General features: G+C 47.0%; 1 protein-coding gene across 1 annotated transcript; it reads right to left on the bottom strand.

Annotated features, from left to right (window-relative positions):
- Positions 1–1022: 1022 nt before the first annotated feature.
- Positions 1023–20152, bottom strand: DDX27 (DEAD-box helicase 27). Its single transcript, XM_060122912.1, has 21 exons — positions 19994–20152; positions 18722–18868; positions 17501–17560; positions 17145–17310; positions 15788–15831; positions 15584–15670; positions 14797–14902; positions 13179–13352; positions 12355–12505; positions 9593–9692; positions 9332–9473; positions 8293–8446; positions 7384–7465; positions 7094–7271; positions 5245–5351; positions 4936–5038; positions 3273–3367; positions 3055–3178; positions 2446–2533; positions 1285–1359; positions 1023–1153 (listed from the first exon to the last, which is right to left on the bottom strand). The coding sequence occupies exons 1-21, from the start codon at positions 20084–20086 to the stop codon at positions 1135–1137; spliced, it is 2295 nt and encodes a 764-aa protein (XP_059978895.1). The 5' UTR covers positions 20087–20152; the 3' UTR covers positions 1023–1134.
- Positions 20153–22180: the final 2028 nt, after the last annotated feature.

A 22180-nucleotide genomic window follows, 5' to 3' on the forward strand; every position in this document is an offset into this window, starting at 1 on the left:
TATCTGCCTCATAGGGCTGTAGTGAACTGAATGAAACAGTGCTCAGTACACAGAAATGTCTGGCGCACGGCTGGTGCTCAATAGATGACAGCTTTTTGTTTTAGGACATTGACAGAACTTCTAGCACGAATATCCTTATTCCACACCCAGCTCCTCTACAAGCATAGAGATGCATACCAAGTATATATGGCAGTGCCAAGCTAGCAGACGACGTAGACTGTGCTATGGAGGGAAGAGACAGAAGGATAAGATATACAATTAGACTGGTCTCTTCAGCCTCCCAAAAATACTTCTTCCATTTGGTATTTTCTTTAATTAGTTTATTTTTGGCTGCGTTGGGTCTTCATTGCCTCGCGCGGGCTTTCTCTAGTTGCGGCGAGTGGGGGCTACTCTTTGTTGTTACATGCGGCTTCTCATTGTGGTGGTTTCTCTTGTTGTGGAGCATGGGCTCTAGACGTGCGGGCTTCAGCAGTTGTGGCTTGCAGGCTCAGTAGTTGTGGCTTGTGGGTTCTAGAGCATAGGCTCAGTAGTTGTGGCGCACAGGCTTAGTTGCTCCACGGCATGTGGGATCTTCTTGGACCAGGGCCTGAACCCGTGTCCCCTGCACTGGCAGGCAGATTCTCAGCCACTGCGCCACCAGGGAAGCCCCCTAGTATTTTCTTTATGTGAAAGCTAATCAAGAAAGGAGTCTTGGGGCTTCCCTGGTGGCGCAGTGGTTGAGAGTCCGCCTTCCGATGCAGGGGACACGGGTTCATGCCCCGGTCCGGGAAGATCCCACATGCCGCGGAGCGGCTGGGCCCGTGAGCCATGGCTGCTGAGCCTGCGCGTCCAGAGCCTGTGCTCCACAACGGGAGAGGCCACAGCAGTGAGAGGCCCGCGTACTGCAAAAAAAAAAAAAAAAAAAAAAAAAAACGGGAAAGAACCTTTGCTGACAAGGATGCTTAGGATGCTTAGGAAACAGCTATGTACCACCACCACCCCCAACTTTTCCGTTTCTTTAATGTACAAATGACAAAGATGTATTAAAGTTTTAAATAATTTTTTTACAAACAGAAAAGAGAGACCAAACCAGGATGACTTCCCACAAAGAAGGGATCTAAGAGCCGCCCCATGAACTTCTTCAGGCCACCACGGCTACTTCCTCCTCTTGTACCTATGAAGAAAATGAGCAGAGTAAAGACCAACGCTAAGACCAGAAAGAGGAAGGAGGAGCTCCTTTCCCAGGAAAGCTTTCCTCTCCAACCCCACTCATAGCCTCTGGTCCTCCAGAACTATAAACATTACCTGGATTTAGATTTAAAGTTTCCTCCTCGTCTCTGGTGGGGCAAGCCCAATTGTTTTCTTTCTTCAAAGGAGGGGCTGTGAATGAGAGAAGATGGCAAAATATTGGACAAGCAGGCAATGTTTCACCCCCCATCCTACCAGCTCCCACACAAAGCAGCAGCACCACAGATGTGTCATTTTCAGGGCCTGACGTTCTAAGTCTGTGTTCTTCCACCTGATAATATGGGTTTATGGAAGTCAGGGCCCAGCACTAAAACAAGACGAAGAGGCTCTTCCTTCTTGTGTATGTAATAAAACTGCTGGGGTAACTTAGTTTACCCAGCCACCAACCCCAGCCCAGAGGATATGAGGAGGAAAGCACATTCCCAAGAGCACACCAGAATCCTTTCTTTGGGGTTCTATCACTCCCCTGAGAGAAAGCTCTATTTCTGAACCAAAAATGTGCTATTTCACCTCCAAGGCAGGAGGGCCTTAACACTTCTCTTACTCTCACCCTGGGAATCCACAGATGGGCTGGCAGGGAAGGGGACAGACAGGAGCCCTTAAAATTATATACAGGCAGACCTCAAAGATATTGAGGGTTTGGCTCCAGACCACTGCAATAAAGTGAGTATCACAATAAAGCAAGTCACACGGATTTAGTGGTTTCCCAATGCATGTAACGGTTACGTTTACACTATACTATAGTGTCTTAATAAAGTGTGCAATAGCATTACATCTAAAAAGAAAAACAATGCACATATCTTAATTTAAAAATACTCTATTGCTGGGAATTCCCTGGTGGTCCAGTGGTTAGTACTCCGCACTTTCACTGCTGGGACCCAGGTTCGATCCCTGGTCGGGGAACTAAGATCCTGCAAGTGTGTGGTGCGGCCAGAAAATAAATAAATAAAAATTTAAAAAATAAAAATACTCTATTGCTAAAAAAAGGCTAACCATCATCTGACAACGCAGGGTTGCCACAAACCTTCAACTTGTAAAAACTGCAATATCTGCGAAGTGCAAAAAGCGAAGTGCAATAAAGCAAAATACAATAAAATGAGGCATGCCTGCATTATAAAGCTGTAGGTATATGAGAATTGGGAGTGGGGAAGGAAGGAGGGAGAAGATTCATAGCTTTCATCAGAATACCAAGAGCTCCATGATGACTTAAAACCCTACCCAGCTCGATACTGTTTCAGGGCCTTCTTGCTTGTGTTGGTGAGTTCTTCGTCAAATACAGATTTCTTCACCTGCTTTTGCTTCTTTGCTGTGCACAGAGAGAATGGGTTAGATATGGCCTTTTTGTCCCAAGCTCCTAAATCCCCTTAAGCTCAAGGTAATGGTTCCAAGTTCAGTGGATGCTCTGGCCTGATGTTTTGACATGGAAGCAAGACATCAGATCCCAGCAGAAAAGAGATAAGGAATCATAAGTACCAGGTGTGAAGAACCACTCCAAAGGATGCCTGCAGAGTCCAAAGGTGGAATGGACCATGTAAACATAAAATGGGCTGAAAACATCTTCCCCTCATTCCACCCTGACCCATTCCTTCAAGCAGCAGCTGGTAAGGATTTAGGCTCCAGAATCAGAAAGGCTTGTGTTCAAATGCTACTAAACATGGGGTCACTTCACCCCTTGGAGCCAATAAAGGACAGCTGTACACACCTACATACTCATTAGTCAAAAAGTGTGGGCTCTTATCATCATCCCTCCCCTTTTGTCCCTGACCACAAGCCCAGGTTTCAGGCAGAGCCTTCCTACCAGCTCCTTCAGGTTCCCCATCTGCCTACCAGGGCCCCTCGCTGGCTCCTCCTCGGGCATTGCTCTGGCCCGCTTGGCTCTGCGGTTCCTCTTGGCCAGCCGCTCAGCGAACATCTGTGCCTTGAGGATTTCAAACTGGGACCTTTCGTCTGCCTGGGGAGAGGATGACATGTAAGTGTGGAACAGACATGCAGCCTTGACCCACATCCTCAGGCAGGGACCCAACTCCAAAGGGGAGGCTACTCACTGTCATCTCCCCCTTTTTCTTGACATCCTTCATAAACTTCTTCCTTTTCTTCTTTCCTCTTATGGCTAAGTCAAACTCCTGCAGAGCCTTGGCAACTGGGATGAGAAGAGAGCATGAGAGTCCAGGTACCATTTCATAAAATCTTTTTTTAAACTTACAATAAGAAGTGTACATATTTGGGCTTCCCTGGTGGCGCAGTGGTTGGGAGTCCGCCTGCCGATGCAGGGGACGCGGGTTTGTGCCCCGGTCCAGGAAGATCCCACATGCCGTGGAGCGGCTGGGCCCATGAGCCATGGCCACTAAGCCTGCGCATCCAGAGCCTGTGCTCCGCAATGGGAGGGGCCACAACAGTGAGAGGCCCAGGTACCGCAAAAAAAAAAAAAAAAGAAGTGTACATACTTAAAAGTGATACATTTAAGGGCTTAAAATGAAAAGCAGCAGTCACTTCCTCTCCTGGCAGTTACCTCCATCTCACTAAATAACCTCCTGGTTCCACTATTTCTTAATTAATCTACTTGAGACATTCATTATATATCTGCCTCATATTATGAAAGATATACTTCCCACCCCTTCCCACAATATAGTTATAACTCTATTTATAACACAGAAACTTAACATACATCACCTTAATTTTTTGTCCCATCAAATACAGACAGTATTTCTTAAATGCTGGTACTACCTCTTTGGAGGGTAATTTTGCAATCCCTAACAAAATAATGAATACACATAGCCTCTGACCTACAATTTCACTTTTTGGAACTTACCTTGTAAATCAAATATGCTTGCTTAATTGTGAAAGGGCATCTGTATAGCTATCTACTACATCACTTGTTTATAATAGCAAAAGATTGGAAACAACCTCAATGTCCCTCAATGGGGAACTAATTAAAATAAACTATAATCCACCTATGTGATGGAAGACCACATAGCCACTGAAAACAAGAAAAGGCAGCTATATATGTGCCTATATAAAATGATCTCCAAACTACAAAATTCATTGAAAAAAGCAAGGTGTAGACAATGTGAATTTGTTTGTTTTTTAAAGGGAGAGAAAAGGGAATATATATATCTAAATATCTTTCTGACTTACTTTTTCTAAATTGTGGCAAAATATATATAACAAAGTTTGCCATTTTACCCATTCTTTAGTGTACAATTCAGTAGCATTAATGACATTCACAATATTGTACAATCATCACCATTATCTGTTTCTAAAACTTTTTCATCATCCCAAACAGAAGCTCTATTACCATTAGAGCTTCCCCATGGCTCCTGGTAATCTCTATTCTACTTTCTGTGTCTATGCATTTGCCTATCTAGGTACCTATTATAAATGGAATCATAAAGATGTGTCCCTTTGTCTGGATTATTTCACTTAGCATGTTTCCAAGGTTCATCCTTATGGCATGTACCAGAACTTCATTATGGCTGAATTAATATCCCATTGTATGTACCTACCACATTCTGTGTATCCATTCATCTGCTGATGAACATGGTTGTTTCCACCCTTTGGCTATTGTGAATAATGCTTCAATGAATACTGGCATACAAGTATCTGTTTGAGTCCCTGTTTTCTGTTCTTTGGGGTATAGACCTAGGAGTGGAATTGCTGGGCCTGATGGTAATTCTATGTTTAGCTTTTTGAGGAACCTCCCCAACATACTTTTTTCCTTCTTCCTCTCTTCTTTGGTCTGGAACCAGCTCCTTTCAGGCTCAGGGTTTGGTGCCCCCTTCCCTTTCTCCAGGAGCCGCTGTGCTGTGTTGATCTGTGGGGACAGCAAAAGGATGCCTGCCATGAAACCTACATCTGATAATACAGAACATGGTGGCTGCAGGAAGCCACTGCCTGTAAATACTTGGGGCTCTGATGATATGTTTGGCAGACACAGCATATCAGAAGGCAGACCAGCCGGGGCCCATGCAGTCTGCTTACTAAGCAGCATGTGGACCAGAGCGCTCCTCACAGCCTCACCTGGGCTTCTGACTTTTGCATCTCTTTTTCTTCAGCCTCTAACTGCAGAACTGCATACACATCCTTCTCCATTTTCTCAATCTTGTCCCGGAATTTGAGGATGACATCTCAGGGGAAAAGAATGAAAAAGATTTTAAAATAAGGATGAACATGGTATAGCTGATGCAAACAACGCAGATGGCGATTTTTCTTTAATTATTTATTTATTTATTTTTGGCTGTGTTGGGTCTTCATTGCTGCGCTTGGGCTTCTCATTGCAGTGGCTTCTCTTGCTGTGGAGCACGGGCTCTAGGCACACAGGCTTCAGTAGTCCTGGCATGCGGCCTCAGTAGTTGTGGCTCGCGGGCTCTAGAGCACAGGCTCAGTAGTTGCAGCGCGTGAGCTTAGTTGCTCCACGGCATGTGGGGTCTTCCCTGACCAGGGCTCGAACCCATGTCCCCTGCATTGGCAGACAGATTCTTAACCACTGCGCTACCAGGGAAGCCCTCAGATGGGTATTTAGTGACGCAGAAAACTGGGTTTTTGGGGGGTTTTTTATGTGTGGCTGCTCTGCTTAACACCTCCCCAAAGGCTTCCTGATGCTCGTGGAATAAATTCGAAACTCCTCAGCATGGCCCCTGCCTACCTCTCTGACCTCTGCCTACCCCTTGCTCACAGGCCTCGGGCCTCTGGCCCTCCCTGTCTTCTACTCCCACATCAAGTGTGTTCCTGTCTCTGAGGCTTTGCCCTGGTTTTCCGTGCTTGGCACACTCTGTCCCCAGACCACCCACAGCCATCTCATTCTTGTCATCCGGGACTCGGCTCAAATGCCATCTGTCAGAGGCCTTTTCTCAGCAGCTTTTCTAAAGTAGGCACTTCTCCTGTCGTTCTCAATCACACCTACAATTAGCTTATTTATTGTGTCTTTTTCCCAACAGTGTCAGCTGTTTTGTTTCCTGCTGTATCCCCAATACTTAGAATACAACAAACAGCAATAGACTGAATGAATTAAATGAATTTTTTTTAAATGAAAGGAAAAAAAAAAGACCTATGAATGGAAAAAAAGGTCTTGAAAAGATGTGTATCTAAATGCTGTGAGTGGTGAGCTCTTTCACATACAATTACATTTTTACTCTTATTTGATTTACTTTTTTCCAACACTGAATACATATTACTTTTGTAACTTAAAAAAAAATTTTTTTAACGATGTGCATTATATGACCGCTACAGATGAGTAAAAAAGGAATGAAAGATATACAAAAAGAGTAAGTGCTGACTTCCTCCCCATCTGGGGCCCCCACCAAGAGGAAGTGGTGAAGGGTTAGTGGGGGTGGTGCCTTAAGAGGCCTTCTTGGGCTTCCCTGGTGGCGCAGTGGTTGAGAGTCCGCCTGCCGATGCAGGGGATGCGGGTTCGTGCCCTGGTCCGGGAAGATCCCACATGCCGCGGAGCGGCTGGGCCCATGAGCCATGGCCGCTCAGCCAGCGTGTCCAGAGCCTGTGCTCCGCAACGGGAGAGACCACAACAGTGAGAGGCCCGCGTACCGCAAAAAAAAAAAAAAAAAAAAAAAAAAAAAGAGGCCTTATCTTCCCAAAGGCTGGCGAATACCTATGACTAAGCACTTGGGGCACAAGTCTCTCCTCAGTCCCTTTCACACACAGAGAGAATGAAGCCCAGAGAGGCAAGGGGAGACCTGCCCGGGGCCCCTCAGCAAGGAAGTGGCAGAGCTGGGATTCAAATCTGGCTCCTAACTGCAAAGCGCCTGCTCTCACCCATTACCCTCTGCCCGCTGCCCCGTCCTTCGGGGTCTGAGCTAGGATGCTCCCCCACCCACCCGAACCGCCCTGAGCCGTGGCACTGACGCCTGCTCACCCTGGGGCGGCGTCCGGGCCTTCACGGGGGCCTTGGCAGCCTTCACGATCTCCTTCAGCATCTTCCGCTCCTCCTCTCCCACCAGAGAGACTGAGCGCCCGGCCCGGCCGGCACGAGCTGTTCGCCCCACCCGGTGGACATAATGCTTGATGGTGTTGGGCATCGTGAAGTTGATGACCTGGAAGGCCAAAGTTAAGCATCAGTCAGACCTGGGAGTCGGCGGGGAGAGGGGGACGTGAGGAGGCAAAAGGACTCCCAGCAAAAACTCAAGGAAGATGGGGCCTGCTCACCGTTTTGACCCCATCGATGTCAAGTCCACGGGCTGCTACATCTGTGGCCACGAGGATATCAATCTGTTCATCCTTAAAGCGCCTGGAAACAGCCACAAACATGTTCCTCTGAATACCTGACCCCAGTCAATACTCTGCAGAAGCCTGAGCCAGCGAAGAGAACACAAACCCTTCTGGAGTCAAGCAGCAGAGTACAGACCATCACAGTGGAGACAGATCCTAAGTGTCAGCCTAACGACACTCACATGCCCCCCAAACATCCCACGACATAGAGCAAATGTAGTTTTGTGTATACCACTTTAAACAGCAATTCCTATAAATAGAGAAGCTTGGGAACCACAGAGCTAGACTATAATACGGAGCAGAGGCAAGTGCCTCAGCATTGAAAACAGCCTTTAAGAAACAACTCTCAGCTGCCTGTGTGAATAAGGACCAGTGGAGAGTCCTAAAGGGTTCCTCCTTGCCTACCAAGCTGACTCGATTCTGCGAGAGTTAAACAAGAAACCACGTGGAAAAGCACAGGGCCTGGCAAGGTAAGTGCTCAAGAAATACGAATGGATTTGCTTCAGGATCTCATTCTAGCAGACCTGGGTATGTCCCCTGCTCTGGAAAGGCTGCAGAGATCAGAATGTGTGCTGCATCATCCCAAGTCAATTTCCTGCTGTGACCCCGCTCAGCAGCTCCCACGCTCAAATCCTGGGGCAAGAGTATCATTTTGTACAAAGTCAGAGTTCTGAATGTCTCTAAGACCTGACCTTAGAATGGTTAGGCTAGAATTTGTGAAGTGGGGAACTGTACTGTATCCCCTGGTACCACTCACACATGACCTCTGGAGGGTACTTTCCGTCTCTGGAATGAACAGAGCCCCCTCTGAAGGATGGGTGGGAGCCTCAGCCCCCGAAACTTTACCGGAGGGCCTCCAACCGCTGCGTCTGTGACAGGTTGCCGTGGAGCTCGCCCACCTGCAGCCCCATCAGCCCCAGGAGGATGTGCATGCGGTGGGCCTGCTTCTTGGTCTGGGTGAACAGCATCACGTGGTCGGTGAAGGTTCTCATCAACAGAGCTGCCAGGGAGAGAAGAGTGAGCGGGTGGCTGCCTCCAGCACGTCCTCCCTCCTCGCCTGCAAAGCGGCTGCTGTGCCTGGTTCGGGGGTGGCAGGTGAGGCCCCTGCCTTGGGGAGCTCCCACTCCAGGGCAGAGACGGAGAGGCCGAGTCCCAATTCTCAAGGGCGGTAAATGCCGTGAGAGAATGAAGAGAAGATGCGGCAGCTTCAGGGCTGGCCTCTCTGAGGAGGTGACATTAGGCTGAATGACAAGGCAGTCTCATCCACGAGAAGATTTGGGGGAAGATTCCAGGCAGAGGAAAGAGCAAAAGCTTGGTGGGTTTGAGAAAGCGAAAGCAGGTGGGTGTGGCTGGAGGGCCATGAGCTAAGGCACCAAGGCCGGGGGCTCCCGGCAGGCCGGGGCAGGTCCAGGGGTCTTACAGGACTCGCTAGGGAGCATGGATTTCAGTCTAAGAGCAATGGAAGACACCAGAGGGTTTAAAGAGCGAAGGAACAGGAGCGAATGCTTGTTTGTACATGATCCTTTTAAATGGTCTGCAGTGTGGAGAAGGCACCTTCCACAGGACAGGGTGGAAGCAGACGGCCAGGTCAGAGGCCACTGCAACAATCCAGGTGACACAGTAGTGGCCTGGACGAAGGGCCAGAGGGGCAGCTGGAGGGAAGTGGCTAGGAGTTCAGCAGGACATAAAGAGGACTGGACGGTGGAAGGGAGGTGAAGCGACGAAAGAAAGGGAGGAAGAACTCGTGGAGCAGAGGAACAGCAGTACCACACGCTGGGGCACGGGAGACCGGATGGAGGAGTCGCCGGGGAAAAACCAACACTTCGGTGTGAAGCTCAGGGGAGCTGAGCAGCCCTCCCTGCTCAGTCCCACCCTGGGCTTTCACCTGCCACGATGGCTTCCCGGTCCCCTTCCCGGTTTGGCCGGATCCGGATGAACTCCTGCCGCAAGAAGGGGGCCACGTCCGTGTTGCTGTTCACAAATATCCGGACGGGATTCTTCAAGGAGACAGAAGCCAGATCTTTCACCTGCCAGGCACAAAGGCAGGGGCACTGACCAGCCTGTCAGGAGGCAGGGAGGGAGGCAAGCTGGGGCTCCAGCTCAGCCCGGGGTCCTCTGCGCCGTCCCTCTGTTCCCTACAGCCCACCTCATCCGTCATCGTGGCTGAGAAGAGCATGGTCTGGCGGTGGTGGGAACACATTCGGATGATCTCCTTCATCTGCTCCTCGAAGTACTCGTCCAGCATCCTGGCAAGCAGGGGAGGGGAGGAATCAAGAGAAATGGACTGGGCTTGCATCTGTATCGATGAAGGACAGAAAACACTGCACAGATGATGTTTCGATACTGTCATTGGTTATGTTTCAGGCTCATTTATTTACTTATTTTATTAGCATTGTTTTACCCTTTTTCCAAGATTCACCAAGAATTATCATTATCATTTTATATTTGCTTAGTCTTTCTTTTTTTTCTTTTGCTGAATCATATGCTATTAAGTTGCAGATATCATGACACCGGACCCCTAAATATTTCAGCACACATTCCCTAAGAACGGTGACTTTCTCCTACATAAACACAATGTCGTTACCACACCTGAGAAATTCAAGTGTCTGAATGATATCTAAAGTAAAGTACAATGTATATTCAGTTTTCCCTAACTGTCCCCCAAACGTCATTCTAGAGCTGTCTTTTTATTTTTTTAGTCCAGGAATGACAGTTCCTACGTTGTACTTGGTTGTCACATCTCTTTAGTCTCCCTTAGTCTACAAAGTCCTCTCATCTTTTTTCACACTCTGAATATGTCTAATTATTCCCCAGTGACTGGATTTAACAATCATTGCTGGGAGCGGGGTGGGGGGCAGCTGTGCACCTCACTCTCACTCCATCCGGAGATAGACAGTTTGTTCCAGCATCGCAGTTTGGTCACTTGGTTGAAGTGGTGTCTACCACTCTCCACTAGGAAAGGAACCTCTTTCTCTTTGCAGGTAATAGTCATCTGTGAGATTACTGTGACTCCAATTTTTTCAACCCATCCAATCCTTTACAGTATTTCTTGTCCAGTTCAGGCTGCAGTTGAGGGACAGGTATCACCTTTAGTTGTCGTGTCTCTTTGGTCTCAGTCTGAAACTTCCACAGCCTTTCTTGGTCTTTTGAGACACTGATATTTTTGATATTTAAAACCTAAATCAGATCATGTTCCCTTGGCTTAGAACGATCTCCTTTACCTCCTTCAGGCCTCAAGAATGCTCGTGGGAGGCAGTCTACCAGTTATTCAACACCTATTGTGCACCTGCTAGATTCTAGACACGGCCCTGGCACTGGGATGTGGCAGCAGGAAACACAAACACAAAGTCGGCCCTTCTCGAACATGAAGTTCTGGGGAGAAGAGGGACACAGCCACCACACGAGCATTCAGGTAACAATGCGGGAGGTCAAGGAGGTGTAGCACCTCAGAGAACATAAGGCAGGAAGGGAAGGACAAGGCGGGGGTGTGGGGGGAAGGGAGGAACTATTTTTTTTTTGTTTTTTAAAAAATATTTCATTTATTTATTTATTTATTTTGGGGGGCTGCATCGGGTCTTCGTTGCTGTACACAGGCTTTTCTCTCTAGTTGCGGTGAACGGTAGCTACTCTTCATTGTGGTGCGTCGGCTTCTCATCGTGGTGGCTTCTCTTGTTGCGGAGCACAGACTCTAGGTGCACAGGCTTCAGTAGTTGTGGCGTGCAGGCTCAGCAGTTGTGGCGCATGGGCTTAGTTGCTCTGCGGCACGTGGGATCTTCAGGGGTCGAACCCATGTCCCTTGCATTGGCAAGCAGATTCTATTTTTTTTTTTTTTTTTTTGCTGTACGTGGGTCTCTCACTGTTGTGGCCTCTCCCATTGTGGAGCACAGGCTCCGGACGCACAGGCTGAGCGGCCATGGCTCACGGGCCCAGCCGCTCCGCGGCATGTGGGATCTTCCTAGACTGGGGCACGAACCCGTGTCCCCTGCATCGGCAGGTGGACTCTCAACCACTGTGCCACCAGGGAAGCCCGCAAGCGGATTCTTAACCACTGGACCACCAGGGAAGTCCCAGGAACTGTTATAGAGTGGCCAGCAAAGTGACAGCTGGAGCAGAAACCTGAGGAGGTACAGGAGGTCATTCCAAGCTGAGGGAACAACGATGCAGAAGAGAAGCCCCAAAGTGGGAGTGTGTGGATGGGATTTACCAATGGATATCCTGGGGGGATGAGAAAATGAGGAGACAAAAATGGCACTGAGAATATGGCCTGAACAACTAGAAGGCTGGAGTTGCCCTTCAGTGGGATGGGAAGCGGGAGAGGGGCACAGAGGATGAGAAACTTGGTTAAGGACCTGGTTAGTTTGGAGATGCTTCAGTTTGAGAGTAAACTTGAACAGCCTCCTTACCCTGCCACCTCCACAGCAGTCCAGTTCATTAAGAGTTCATTCTGTTGAGTCACGAAGGAAAGAGGTGAGCAGATGAGACACGAATGAGAGAAAGGAAGGAAGAGAGGGAGGGAGGAAAGAGGAGGGAGCGGGGAAGGAGGGGGAGCCTGCAGAGTAATCGAGGCTGTCGGTTGAATGCTCCCTATGCACTGGCACTATACCGGAGTTACTCCTTGAATCTTCAACAGCATGAGGTGGGTACTTATCCCCCACTTACAAACAAGAAAAGATTTGCTTTAAGACTCTAAATAACGTTTCCCAATCTCAGGAAGCGGTGGAGCCAGAATTTAACTTGCCTTCCCTCTTAACCATCACATTACAGAAAAAGAGCAGGATAATCCAGGCTAAGATGGACAAAAAGGCTCAAACGTGAACAGCTGAACTGGTCAGAGCCAGGTAGGACCAGGCAGAGTGCAGGTTCCCGCCCCGGGGTGTGGCCCTGGGGACCCCACCATTTCAGGTGTACCTGTCAGCCTCATCCAGGATGAGCACTTCGATGCTGCTCAGGTGGAAGGAAGGGCAGTTGTGGAGGTGATCGATGAGCCGGCCCGGGGTGGCGATGAGGATGTCAGGCGCTGCCCGGAGGGCTGCTTCCTGAGACTTCACGTCCAGGCCGCCTGCAAAAAGCAAAGCCCACCAGGCAGCCAGCTGAGTCACCCACCAGTACGGCCTTGAGCCCTGCTACCTGCCAGCTCCCGCGGCAGATGCTGAGCAAACGGCAGAGCATGAGACTGACAGAGGCCCCACTTGCGCAGATTTTACGATATGGTGGGAGAGACAGATTATTTAATTACAATTGTGCCAAGTGCAAAAATCTAAAACGATGATGACACAAAGCCACTTCAGAATACAACAATTCAACCGTCCACCAACTGAGAGATGCAGCTGAGAAACTGATAATCTTTCTAAATCACCTACAATTTCCTACTGCATAAGGAGGGTAAAATGAAGGTTAGATAACACTATCATATAACATCATCAGAAAGATTCTGCCCCAATAAATATCTGATTCATTATTCATGCAAGACAAAATTATATCCTAAATTTGTTCAGTATCAAGAAAAAATTTGTTTCATCATTTTGAAGTTTCGTTTTGCAAGGCTGGTGAAGCCTCAGTCAAAGCCCTCCCCATCGCCCTCACTATCTACTGTGAAAACGTCATCTGGTTTTTAACTGGTTTCAATCACATGAAGGCTTTCCTGCACCCATCACCCTCAGACAGTGGTGCACATCCCCCCTCCACCGTGCCACACTCTGTCAGAGGCAGCCAGCCCTCAGCCAGACACTCACCCACAGCCAGGCAGGTGGTGATGCTGCAGAACTGGGCCAGCTGCTTGGTGACGGAGTGCACCTGGATGCCCAGTTCCCGGGTGGGAACCAGCACCAGCACACGGGTCACCGGAGCCTGGCGGGGTTTGTAGATCAGACGCTCCAAGACGGGAAGGGCAAAAGCTGCAGTTTTACCTGGAGGGAAGGGCAGCAGGAAAGCAAAATGAGAAAAGCTTCTGTCCTTCCCAGGTCCAGGTTTTCACCTGCACACAGAAAACCTACATATCTACTCAGAGGGAAATGAAGCAACTTATTTTTCATAAAACTTTTTTTCTGATTTTAAATCACATGGTCAGGGCTTCCCTGGTGGCACAGTGGTTAAGAATCCACCTGCCAATGCTGGGGACACAGGTTCGAGCCCTGGTCTGGGAAGATCCCACATGCCGCGGAACAACTAAGCCCGTGTACCACAACTACTGAGCCTGCGCTCTAGAGCCCGCGAGCCACAACTACTGAGCCTGCGTGCCACAACTACTGAAGCCCTCATGGCTAGAGCCCGTGCTCTGCAACAAGAGAAGCCACCGCAGTGAGAAGCCTGTGCACTGCAACAAAGAGTAGCCCCCGCTCACCGCAACTAGAGAAAGCCCGCATGCAGCAATGAAGAACCAACACAGCCAAAAATAAATAAATAAAATAAATTTTAAAAATCAATCAATTGGGCTTCCCTGGTGGTGCAGTGGTTGGGGGTCCGCCTGCCAATGCAGGGGACACGGGTTCGTGCCCTGGTCTGGGAAGATCCCACATGCCGCGGAGCGGCTGGGCCCATAAGCCATGGTCGCTGAGCCTGCGCATCCGGAGCCTATGCTCCGCAACAGTGAGAGGCCCACACACCACAAAACAAACAAACAAACAAAAAAATCAATCAATCAAACAATCACATGGTCAATGTAAAAAATCTGGGAAATACAAAATAAAAAAAAAAAGCAATAAAAATCACCCACAGTTCAGCCAACCAGAGGTAAGCATTACCAAAACAGTATCTATATTACCAATCTTTTTTTAATGGACAAAAATGTTAATTTTAATTCAATAACACTATATATTGTTTAGCAACCTCCCTTTAAAAAAAAACATACATTTTCCTATTTCTTTAAGTACTCTACTTTTTTAAAATGGTTGCATCGTATTTTATTACATGACTATTTCTATTCTATTCTATTACATGACTATATAATTAACTGCACTAACACACAATGTTGTGATAAACATCCCTTTTATAAAATCTTTACTCCTATGACAGGGGCTTATCATGGGAGTGACAGGAGGTCATGGTTACAGAGACACCCTGATAGGATTAAACAAAAATGATCTTCACCAGATCACCTGAAACCTGTAACCTGTGACTACCCTATTTAAAAAAAGTAAAGAGTATTTAAAAAAAAATAGAAAAATATATATTAATATTTTTTAAAAGGGAAGTTACTACACAGAATATACAATGTTATTGCATTAAAATTTATATTTGCATATTTAGCAAAGTGGGCTTTTGGTAAGTCAACCCAGAGTCTATTCTATGTTGCACATCCTCCTTCTTCCTCCTCCTCTCCCTCCCCCACCCCCAAGTCCCTGTCCTTTTTACCTGTCCCAGTGGCTGCACAGGCACAGATGTCCTTCCCCAACAGACCCACAGGTATGCATGCCTTCTGGATCGGTGTGGGCTCCTTGAAGCCCATGGCTGTGATGGCCTGAAGAAAAAGAAAAGATAGGGTCAGAGAGGAGAGGAGGGGGAGTCTCAGCACAAAACAAACAAGGCAGGTTTCCAAACAGGTTTCAATCCCTCCCAGTCATTCAATCCACCTACTGTATGTCACTTATCTAGGCCCTGAGGATATAGTAATAAACAAAAGGAACAACCCTGCCCTTAGAATCTGGTAGAAAAAACAGGCCGAAAACAAACAAGTGTCATATGAAGATAAATGCTTTGGAGAGAGCTACAGCAGTCAAGGGGGCTGGCAAGGGCATGGGGAGGGGATGAGTGCAATTTACAGAAGGGCTGTCAGGGAAGGTCTCACTGAGCAGGGGATACTGAGTAGAATCCTGAAAGAGGCGAAGAACACCCCAACCAGATTTCTGGAACGATCTTCCAGGTGGTGGGAACAGCAAGCACGAAGGCCCTGAGGAAGAAGATGCCTGGCCTGTGTGAGGGCCAGTGAGGCCAGTGCGACCAGAGCAGAATGGCTGCTGAGAGACATCATCAGAGGGGCTCCGAAGGGGCAGGGCCGTGCAGGCCAAGACGAAAACCTCTGCATAAGAGGGTTCTCTGTGTGGACAACAGAGTTCAGGGAGGCCACGAGCCCAGTTTAGGGCAGACAGCCTGGTTACGGGGCGACTGCAAGAATCCCATGGTTGACAAAAGAAGCCACTACCTTCAGAAGAGGGCGGGAAAGGTTCATGTCCTGGAATGAGAGGTTTTCATCATACTGAGATGCATCTTCAAAAAATCCTCCTGCTTCCTACAACAGAAAATCAAAAGACAGAATGAGAATTCAGCAAAAAGGGAACTAAATGACCTTAAAATTCTTTCAGGTTGTAAAAACAAGCTGCACACTGTTGTCCAAGCCCACGCTCACCTGTCCTTTCTTCTTCTTCTTCTGCTCCTTTACTTTGAGTGTATCTATGGAGAAAAAGAGAGCTGATAATCAGGGCTCATACTTCCTGAGCACTCAGTCTGCTAGACACTGTCCTAAGTGCATTACGTAGATGGACACCTCACTGAATCCATGCAACAACCTGAGGGAGCTCCTGTCACCAGCGTCGCCTCACAGAAGAGGAGGCTGTGCAGCCGTGCAGGTAAGTCACTCACCTGAGGTCAGACAGGAAGCAAACTTGGCAGCTTCCAGAGACAAGACTCCCAACCACTGTGCTATATAAGGACGCTTTAGCACTCATTTCTGCAAGAAATATTAATGGAACACCTACTACGTGGCTGGACTCATCTGAGGTGGGGGACCTATCACCCCAAATAAGTTTGAGTCATAGAAGTGTCAACAGCTGTGTGGGGCTGGAGATGAGGAAAAGAGTGAATGTGGGAATTCTCTGGCAGTCCAGTGGCTAGGACTTGGCGCTTTCACTGCTGGTACCTGGGTTTGATCCTTGCTCGGGCCCGGAACTAAGATCCCGCAAGCCTCGCGGCATGACCAAAAAAAAAAAAAAAAGAAAAGGAAAAAGAAAAAGAGTGAACTCTGACTGCAAAGTACAACAACCCTACCAAAATCCCAAGGAAAAAGAGAAGCTAGCGCTTCCCTGGTGGCGCAGTGGTTGAGAGTCCGCCTGCCGATGCAGGGGACATGGGTTCGTGCCCTGGTCCGGGAAGATACCCCGTGCCGCGGAGCGGCTGGACCCGTGAGTCATGGCCACTCAGCCTGCGCGTCCAGAGCCTGTGCTCCGCAACAGGAGAGGCCACAACAGTGAGAGGCCTGCGTACCGCAGGAAAAAAAAAAAAAAAAAGAGAGAAGCTAAAAGAAAAGAAGTCGGGACTTCCCTGGTGGCACAGTGGTTAAAGAATCTGCCTGCCAATGCCGGGGACACGGGTTCGAACCCTGGTCCGGGAAGATCCCATGTGCCACTGAACAGCTAAGCCTGTGTGCCACAACTACTGAGCCTGCGCACCACAACTACTGAAGCCCACGCATTCTAGGGCCTGTGCTCCACAACAAGAGAAGCCACTGCAATGAGAAGTCCGCGCACCACAATGAAGAGTAGCCCCCGCTCACCGCAACTAGAGAAAGCCCGTGCACAGCAATGAAGACCCAACGCAGCCAATAAATAAATAAATTCATTTAAAAAAAGAAAAAAATTAAAAAAAAAAAAAGAAAGGCGGTCGACCCAGAGATCTTAAATTTAACTGTGTAGAAGAGCATAGGATAACCTACAAAGTAAAAGCGAACACTCCAATTTCCTGTCCCCATTTCTGACAGTATTGCCTACCTGCTTTGGTGAGGATGTTCTCATCAGCTGATGAGTAGTCAGTCTCTGATTCTTCATCTTCTGTGGCTTCCTCGTCTTTCCCTTCAAAGTCTTCCTGCTCCTCCGGTTCAGAGCCCTCCTTTGCTTCTTTCTCCTTCTCCAACTTCCCAGACTTGGCTTCTTTACCCTAGAAAAAGAAACTGTAATAAAGCAAGGCGACTACAAACTTCAGGAAATCCAGAACCTGTGAAGGGAAAGCGAAGGGAAGGAAGGGAAAAATATTATGCTCCCATAAAGCTCCCATAAAGCTTTACTTTATGCTGAGAGTAAAGCTCAGGGCTCACCTACAAAGAGAAGTAACTGCTTTGCTTACTCACCTCTGTTTTCCTTTTCTTTCGAACTTTCTCAATCTTCTCATCTAATGTTGTGGCTGCCCTCTACAGATAAAAATAAAGAGATGAAAAAGAAACATACGTATGGGAAAGAGATAAAGCAAAGGGCTTCTTAAGGTAGGCTCTCAGATGTCAAATATAGAAAAAGCTCATCTGTACTTGGACAGGTTAATCAATCCATAGATTATTCACAACAAAACAAACAAGCAAACAAAAAACCATTAAATAAATGGTCTTTTTGTGAAAAAACTTCAAATTACCTGGAACCAGTAAGAACACCCACACTGTCGGTGTTTAATATCGAGAATGATACAGTTACCAAGAGATGTCACATTGTATCTGAATGCTACTTGGAAAAACTCTTCCCCTTGCCCATCGGACATAATTTAGCCTATCAAACTGTTGAAAGGCGAGCAAATTCAGGTAACGCTGGATCTTGCTAAAACTTTCAAAAGGTGAGGTAATGGCAGGCCCCCTTGATGCACGCTCAAAGCACCCCGAACCGCTACAGCGCTTACCACAGCCATAAGGAACGGCTTAATTGTTTGTCTAGTCATTTTCTACCCTGCTAGAATGTAAGCGCTATAAGACCAAGTCGGTAACTACATGAAGTACACATGAAAAGGAAAAAAAAACCCCACTCAAGATGACTTTGAAAAGGCAATGCTGTTTTATTTGAAACAGAACAAGGACCAGCAGGGTCTGGATTAAACTGCCTTGAGCAGGCAGTATTTCCCTCGGAAGCATGTGAAATGGAAAATAACTTTTAAGCACCTTCTAGCTTGTTAACCAGATTCAAAGAAAAGCACAGGGTCTTGGCAAACAAGCAGATGACAGAGACATTCACGGCAGTTTTGGCCGTGATGTGTGGGAACCAGGGACCCTAAAGAGAAAGGCCACATGAGATCACCTGGCAAGTGACAAAGAGTGATAGTATCTGTGGGGCAGAGTCAAGCCTTCAAAAACACCACTACCGAGGATGGCTGCTAGATTGTTTTTTGTTACAAAACAACATAAAAAAGGTTTCTTTCTAACACTCAAAACAAGGAGCGAATACCTAGAAAATAGACGATTGTAACATAGCTATGTCCATTTTTTAAGCAATTTATATGTAACATTTGGCATTCCTAAACCATTGGACCCTGAAGCTCACCGTCCAACCCTAACAGCCTACGGCATGGAACTGCCTATCTGTGTCAGTCTCACCTTCTTCTTGAGCTGGCTCATGACGTCAGCCATGGCCCAGCTGCCATCGTACATCCCCTCCTTCTCAGTGAAAACAAAGTCAGGGTTGAAATCGGCACTGCGGTTCTTCTGCAAGGCTTTCTGCTTTCTGCCCAGCACAATGGGCCCCTGGGAAGAGGGAGAGGCAGGATGACTATGGGACTGAGATGAAAGAACACTGGAAAAAGAAGAAGGAAATGAGGGTACCCAATAAGAGAACAGAAATATACAAGGCAAAAGCTGACAGATGACAAGAAGTAGAATAATCTATAATTGTCCTAGGAGATTTTAACACATCTCAATAACTGACAGATCAAGCAGACAAAAAAAATGAGTAAGTCCATAGAAAATGTGAACAGCACAATTAATAAGCTTTATTCCAATGAACATATAGAGAACACTGCACTAGAGCACGTACATTCTTTCTAAGCACACGTGGAATAGTTGCAAAAACTGATCACATAGTATTCCTTTTAAGCAAATCTTCAATAAGTTCAAAAAAATCAATATTGTACAGACTCTGTTCTCTGACCACAATTCAATTAAGTTAGAAATAAATAACAACAGCAACAAATTTTTTTAACTCATACATTTGGAAATGGGAAAGGAAGGAGAACTGGCTGAACTATGGCTTCAGGAGGATAAACAGAAGAAAAAACCCTGAGAGCTAAAAAGTGCTATACTGATTTTTTTTTCTTACTTGAGTTAAACAATTTCATAAGAACTCTGACCCTAAACTTTATTAGTAGTAATGATTATATCTCATTTCTCCAGTACCTAGTTTAAATCGGTAATTGTATAGCACTTCAAGCTAAACTTGAAGTTTAGCATTATCATCTGCCATATTTCCTTCAGTCCTTTTCTGACAATTTTTAAAAAAATTTTTATTGAAGTTTGGTTGATTTACAATGTTGTGTTTAATTTCTGCTGTACAGCAAAGTGACTCAGTTATACATATATATTCTTCTTCATATTCTTTCTCATTATGGTTTATCACAGGGTATTGAATATAGTTCCCTGTGCTATACTGTAGGACCTTGTTGTTTATCCATCCTATACATAATAGTTTGCATCTGCTAACCCCACACTCCCACTCTTTCCCTCCCCCCGGTCCGGGTGAGACCCAGGGACACTTGCCGGCCTGGCAGAGGATGCTGAGCCCTTGGGGGCAGGGACCTGAGGCACCACGGGGAAGGGAAGCAGTCAAGGACATCGGCTGCCCGCCGCCGCGCTCCCACCCCGATCGGCTCATACCTCCTCCTCCTGGTCTTCGGAGTCAGTCTCTGGCTCCACCGGCACCTCATCATCTTCGCCTATGGTCCCGATTAAACCCAGCTCCGCAAGCATGTCGCCACAGCAGCCACTTCCGGAAACCAGCGCGGCGCACTAGGCTGCTCTCCTGTTTCCCCGACCTCCGCGTAATCACTGCGCTTGTGCTTACGTCACTTCCTCTTGGAGGCCGCCCTGGCCCGCCCCCTCTCGCAAACTCTCGCGGCGCGCGAGCGGCAACCTGGGGCGTGGTTTGTGTGACGAAGGCAAGGCACGGCGTTTGTGTTAAACAAAATCCGTACTCTTGGTGCTCAGAAAACGGTGGGACTGTTGGAGGCGTGTGCGAGTTGCGGAGGAGAAAGTCTAAAGAGGTGCGTGGATGAGCTCCGTATATTTATGTACAAAAAAATTGTGGAAGAAAATACACTAAACACTTAGCAGTGATTGTCTCTGGGTGGTAGAATTTTAAGCGATTTTTAGTTTCGTCTTAGGTTTTTTTCCACAGTAAACATTTACTTTCATAAAAAAAGAAAAAATTAAAAATAGGAATAGCTGGGACTTCCCTGGCGGTCCAATGGGCCGCACTTTCACTGCCCAGGGCGCGGGTTCGATCCCTGGTCGGGGAACTAAGATTCCGCAAGCCACCGCTGTGAGGCCAAAAATTAAGAATAGCTAACACTTGTATAACATTTACTCTGTGCCAAGTACTGATCTAAGCACTTATACATGTATTAACTAATTTAATCCTTACGGCAACCCTAGCAGAAGGTACCATTACTGTCGCCATTTTACAGATAAACTAAGGCGATGGGGCTTCCCTGGTGGCGCAGTGGTTGAGAGTCCGCTTGCCAATGCAGGGGACACGGGTTCGTGCCCCGGTCCGGGAAGATCCCACATGCCGCGGAGCCTGCGCGTCCGGAGCCTGTGCTCCGCAACGGGAGAGGCCACAACAGTGAGAGGCCCGCGTACCGCAAAAAAAAAACAAAACTAAGGCGCAGAGAGGTTCCCAGGGTCACAGAGCCACTTAATTACAGAGCCAAGATTATAACCGAGGCAGTGGCTCCAGGGTCCTTAAGGAAAGTAGATCTCACAGCTTACCAGGAAGTTTTCATCTCTTCTCTGCTTGTGGAAATCTCACTGAATCTTAACTTCCTAAATACCACCTCCTACCTGGAGCCTTCGTGGACTACTACCTATCCTCCTTCATAGCTGTTTGTTCCTTCCGTGTTTAACACTTTGTACTTGCAGCAGAATTGCAGTTGTGTCATAAAAGTAGGTTCAGTTGTCTTTTTTTTTTGCTATTTTAACTATTTTTAAGTGTACAATTCATTGGCATTAATTATATTTACAGTGTTGTGCAACCATCACTGCTATGTGTTTCCAAAACTTTCTCATGAGCTCAAGCCAAAGCCTTGTAACCATTAAGGAATAGCTAACTCCCCATTCTTCTCTCTCCCCAGTCCTGGTAAACCTCTAACCCACTTTATGTCTCTATGAAATTGCGTGTTTTAAATATTTCATGTAAGTTGAATTATACAATATTTGTCCTTTTGTGTCTGGCTTATTATACTTAGCACAGTGTTTTCAAGGTTCATCCATGTTGTAGCATGTGTCAAGTTCATTATGGTTGAATAATGTTCTGTTGTATGGATATACCACGTTTTGTTTATCCATTCTTCTGTAAATAGATACTTGGGTTGTTTCCACCTTTTGCCTATTGTGAATAATGCTGCAATGAACATTGGCGTACGAGGATCTATTTGAGTCTCTGTTTTCAATTCTTTCAGGTGTATACCTAGGAGTGAAATTGCTGTGTCATGTGGTAATTCTGTGTTTAGCTTTTCGAGGAACCACCAAAATATTTTCCACAGCAGCTGTACTCTTTTTACATCAGTAATATATGAGTGTTCCAATTACTCCACTTTCTATCCTGTTCACTGCTGTATCCCTAGTGCTTAGTATATAGTAGGCATTCAGTAATTACTAGATGAATAAATGAGTGAATGAATGTCCTTATGTGTTTTTGAATCATTTTCAGACGTCCGTCAAGTCTATATGTCAATGTTTGCTCAATTCAAATAAGCCTTATGTCAGCTCTGGCTCCCTCCACTCTTCTTCCCTGAGCTCTGGAGGGCCGGAACCATGTCCAAGTCATCCTTGCACCTTGGAGCA

This window comes from Lagenorhynchus albirostris, chromosome 15 (assembly GCF_949774975.1).
Source record: "Lagenorhynchus albirostris chromosome 15, mLagAlb1.1, whole genome shotgun sequence".
NCBI lineage: Eukaryota > Metazoa > Chordata > Mammalia > Artiodactyla > Delphinidae > Lagenorhynchus > Lagenorhynchus albirostris.

Excerpts from the sequence above, each read along its gene's own strand:
- DDX27 (XM_060122912.1), bottom strand. The coding sequence starts at position 20,086 with ATGCTTGCGGAGCTGGGTTTAATCGGGACCATAGGCGAAGATGATGAG. Across the intron at positions 17,561-18,721 it reads TGAGCCAGCTCAAGAAGAAG|AGGGCAGCCACAACATTAGA; the intron begins GTGAGACTGACA and ends TTTTATCTGTAG. Across the intron at positions 12,506-13,178 it reads CACCACCTGCCTGGCTGTGG|GCGGCCTGGACGTGAAGTCT; the intron begins GTGAGTGTCTGG and ends TGCTTTTTGCAG.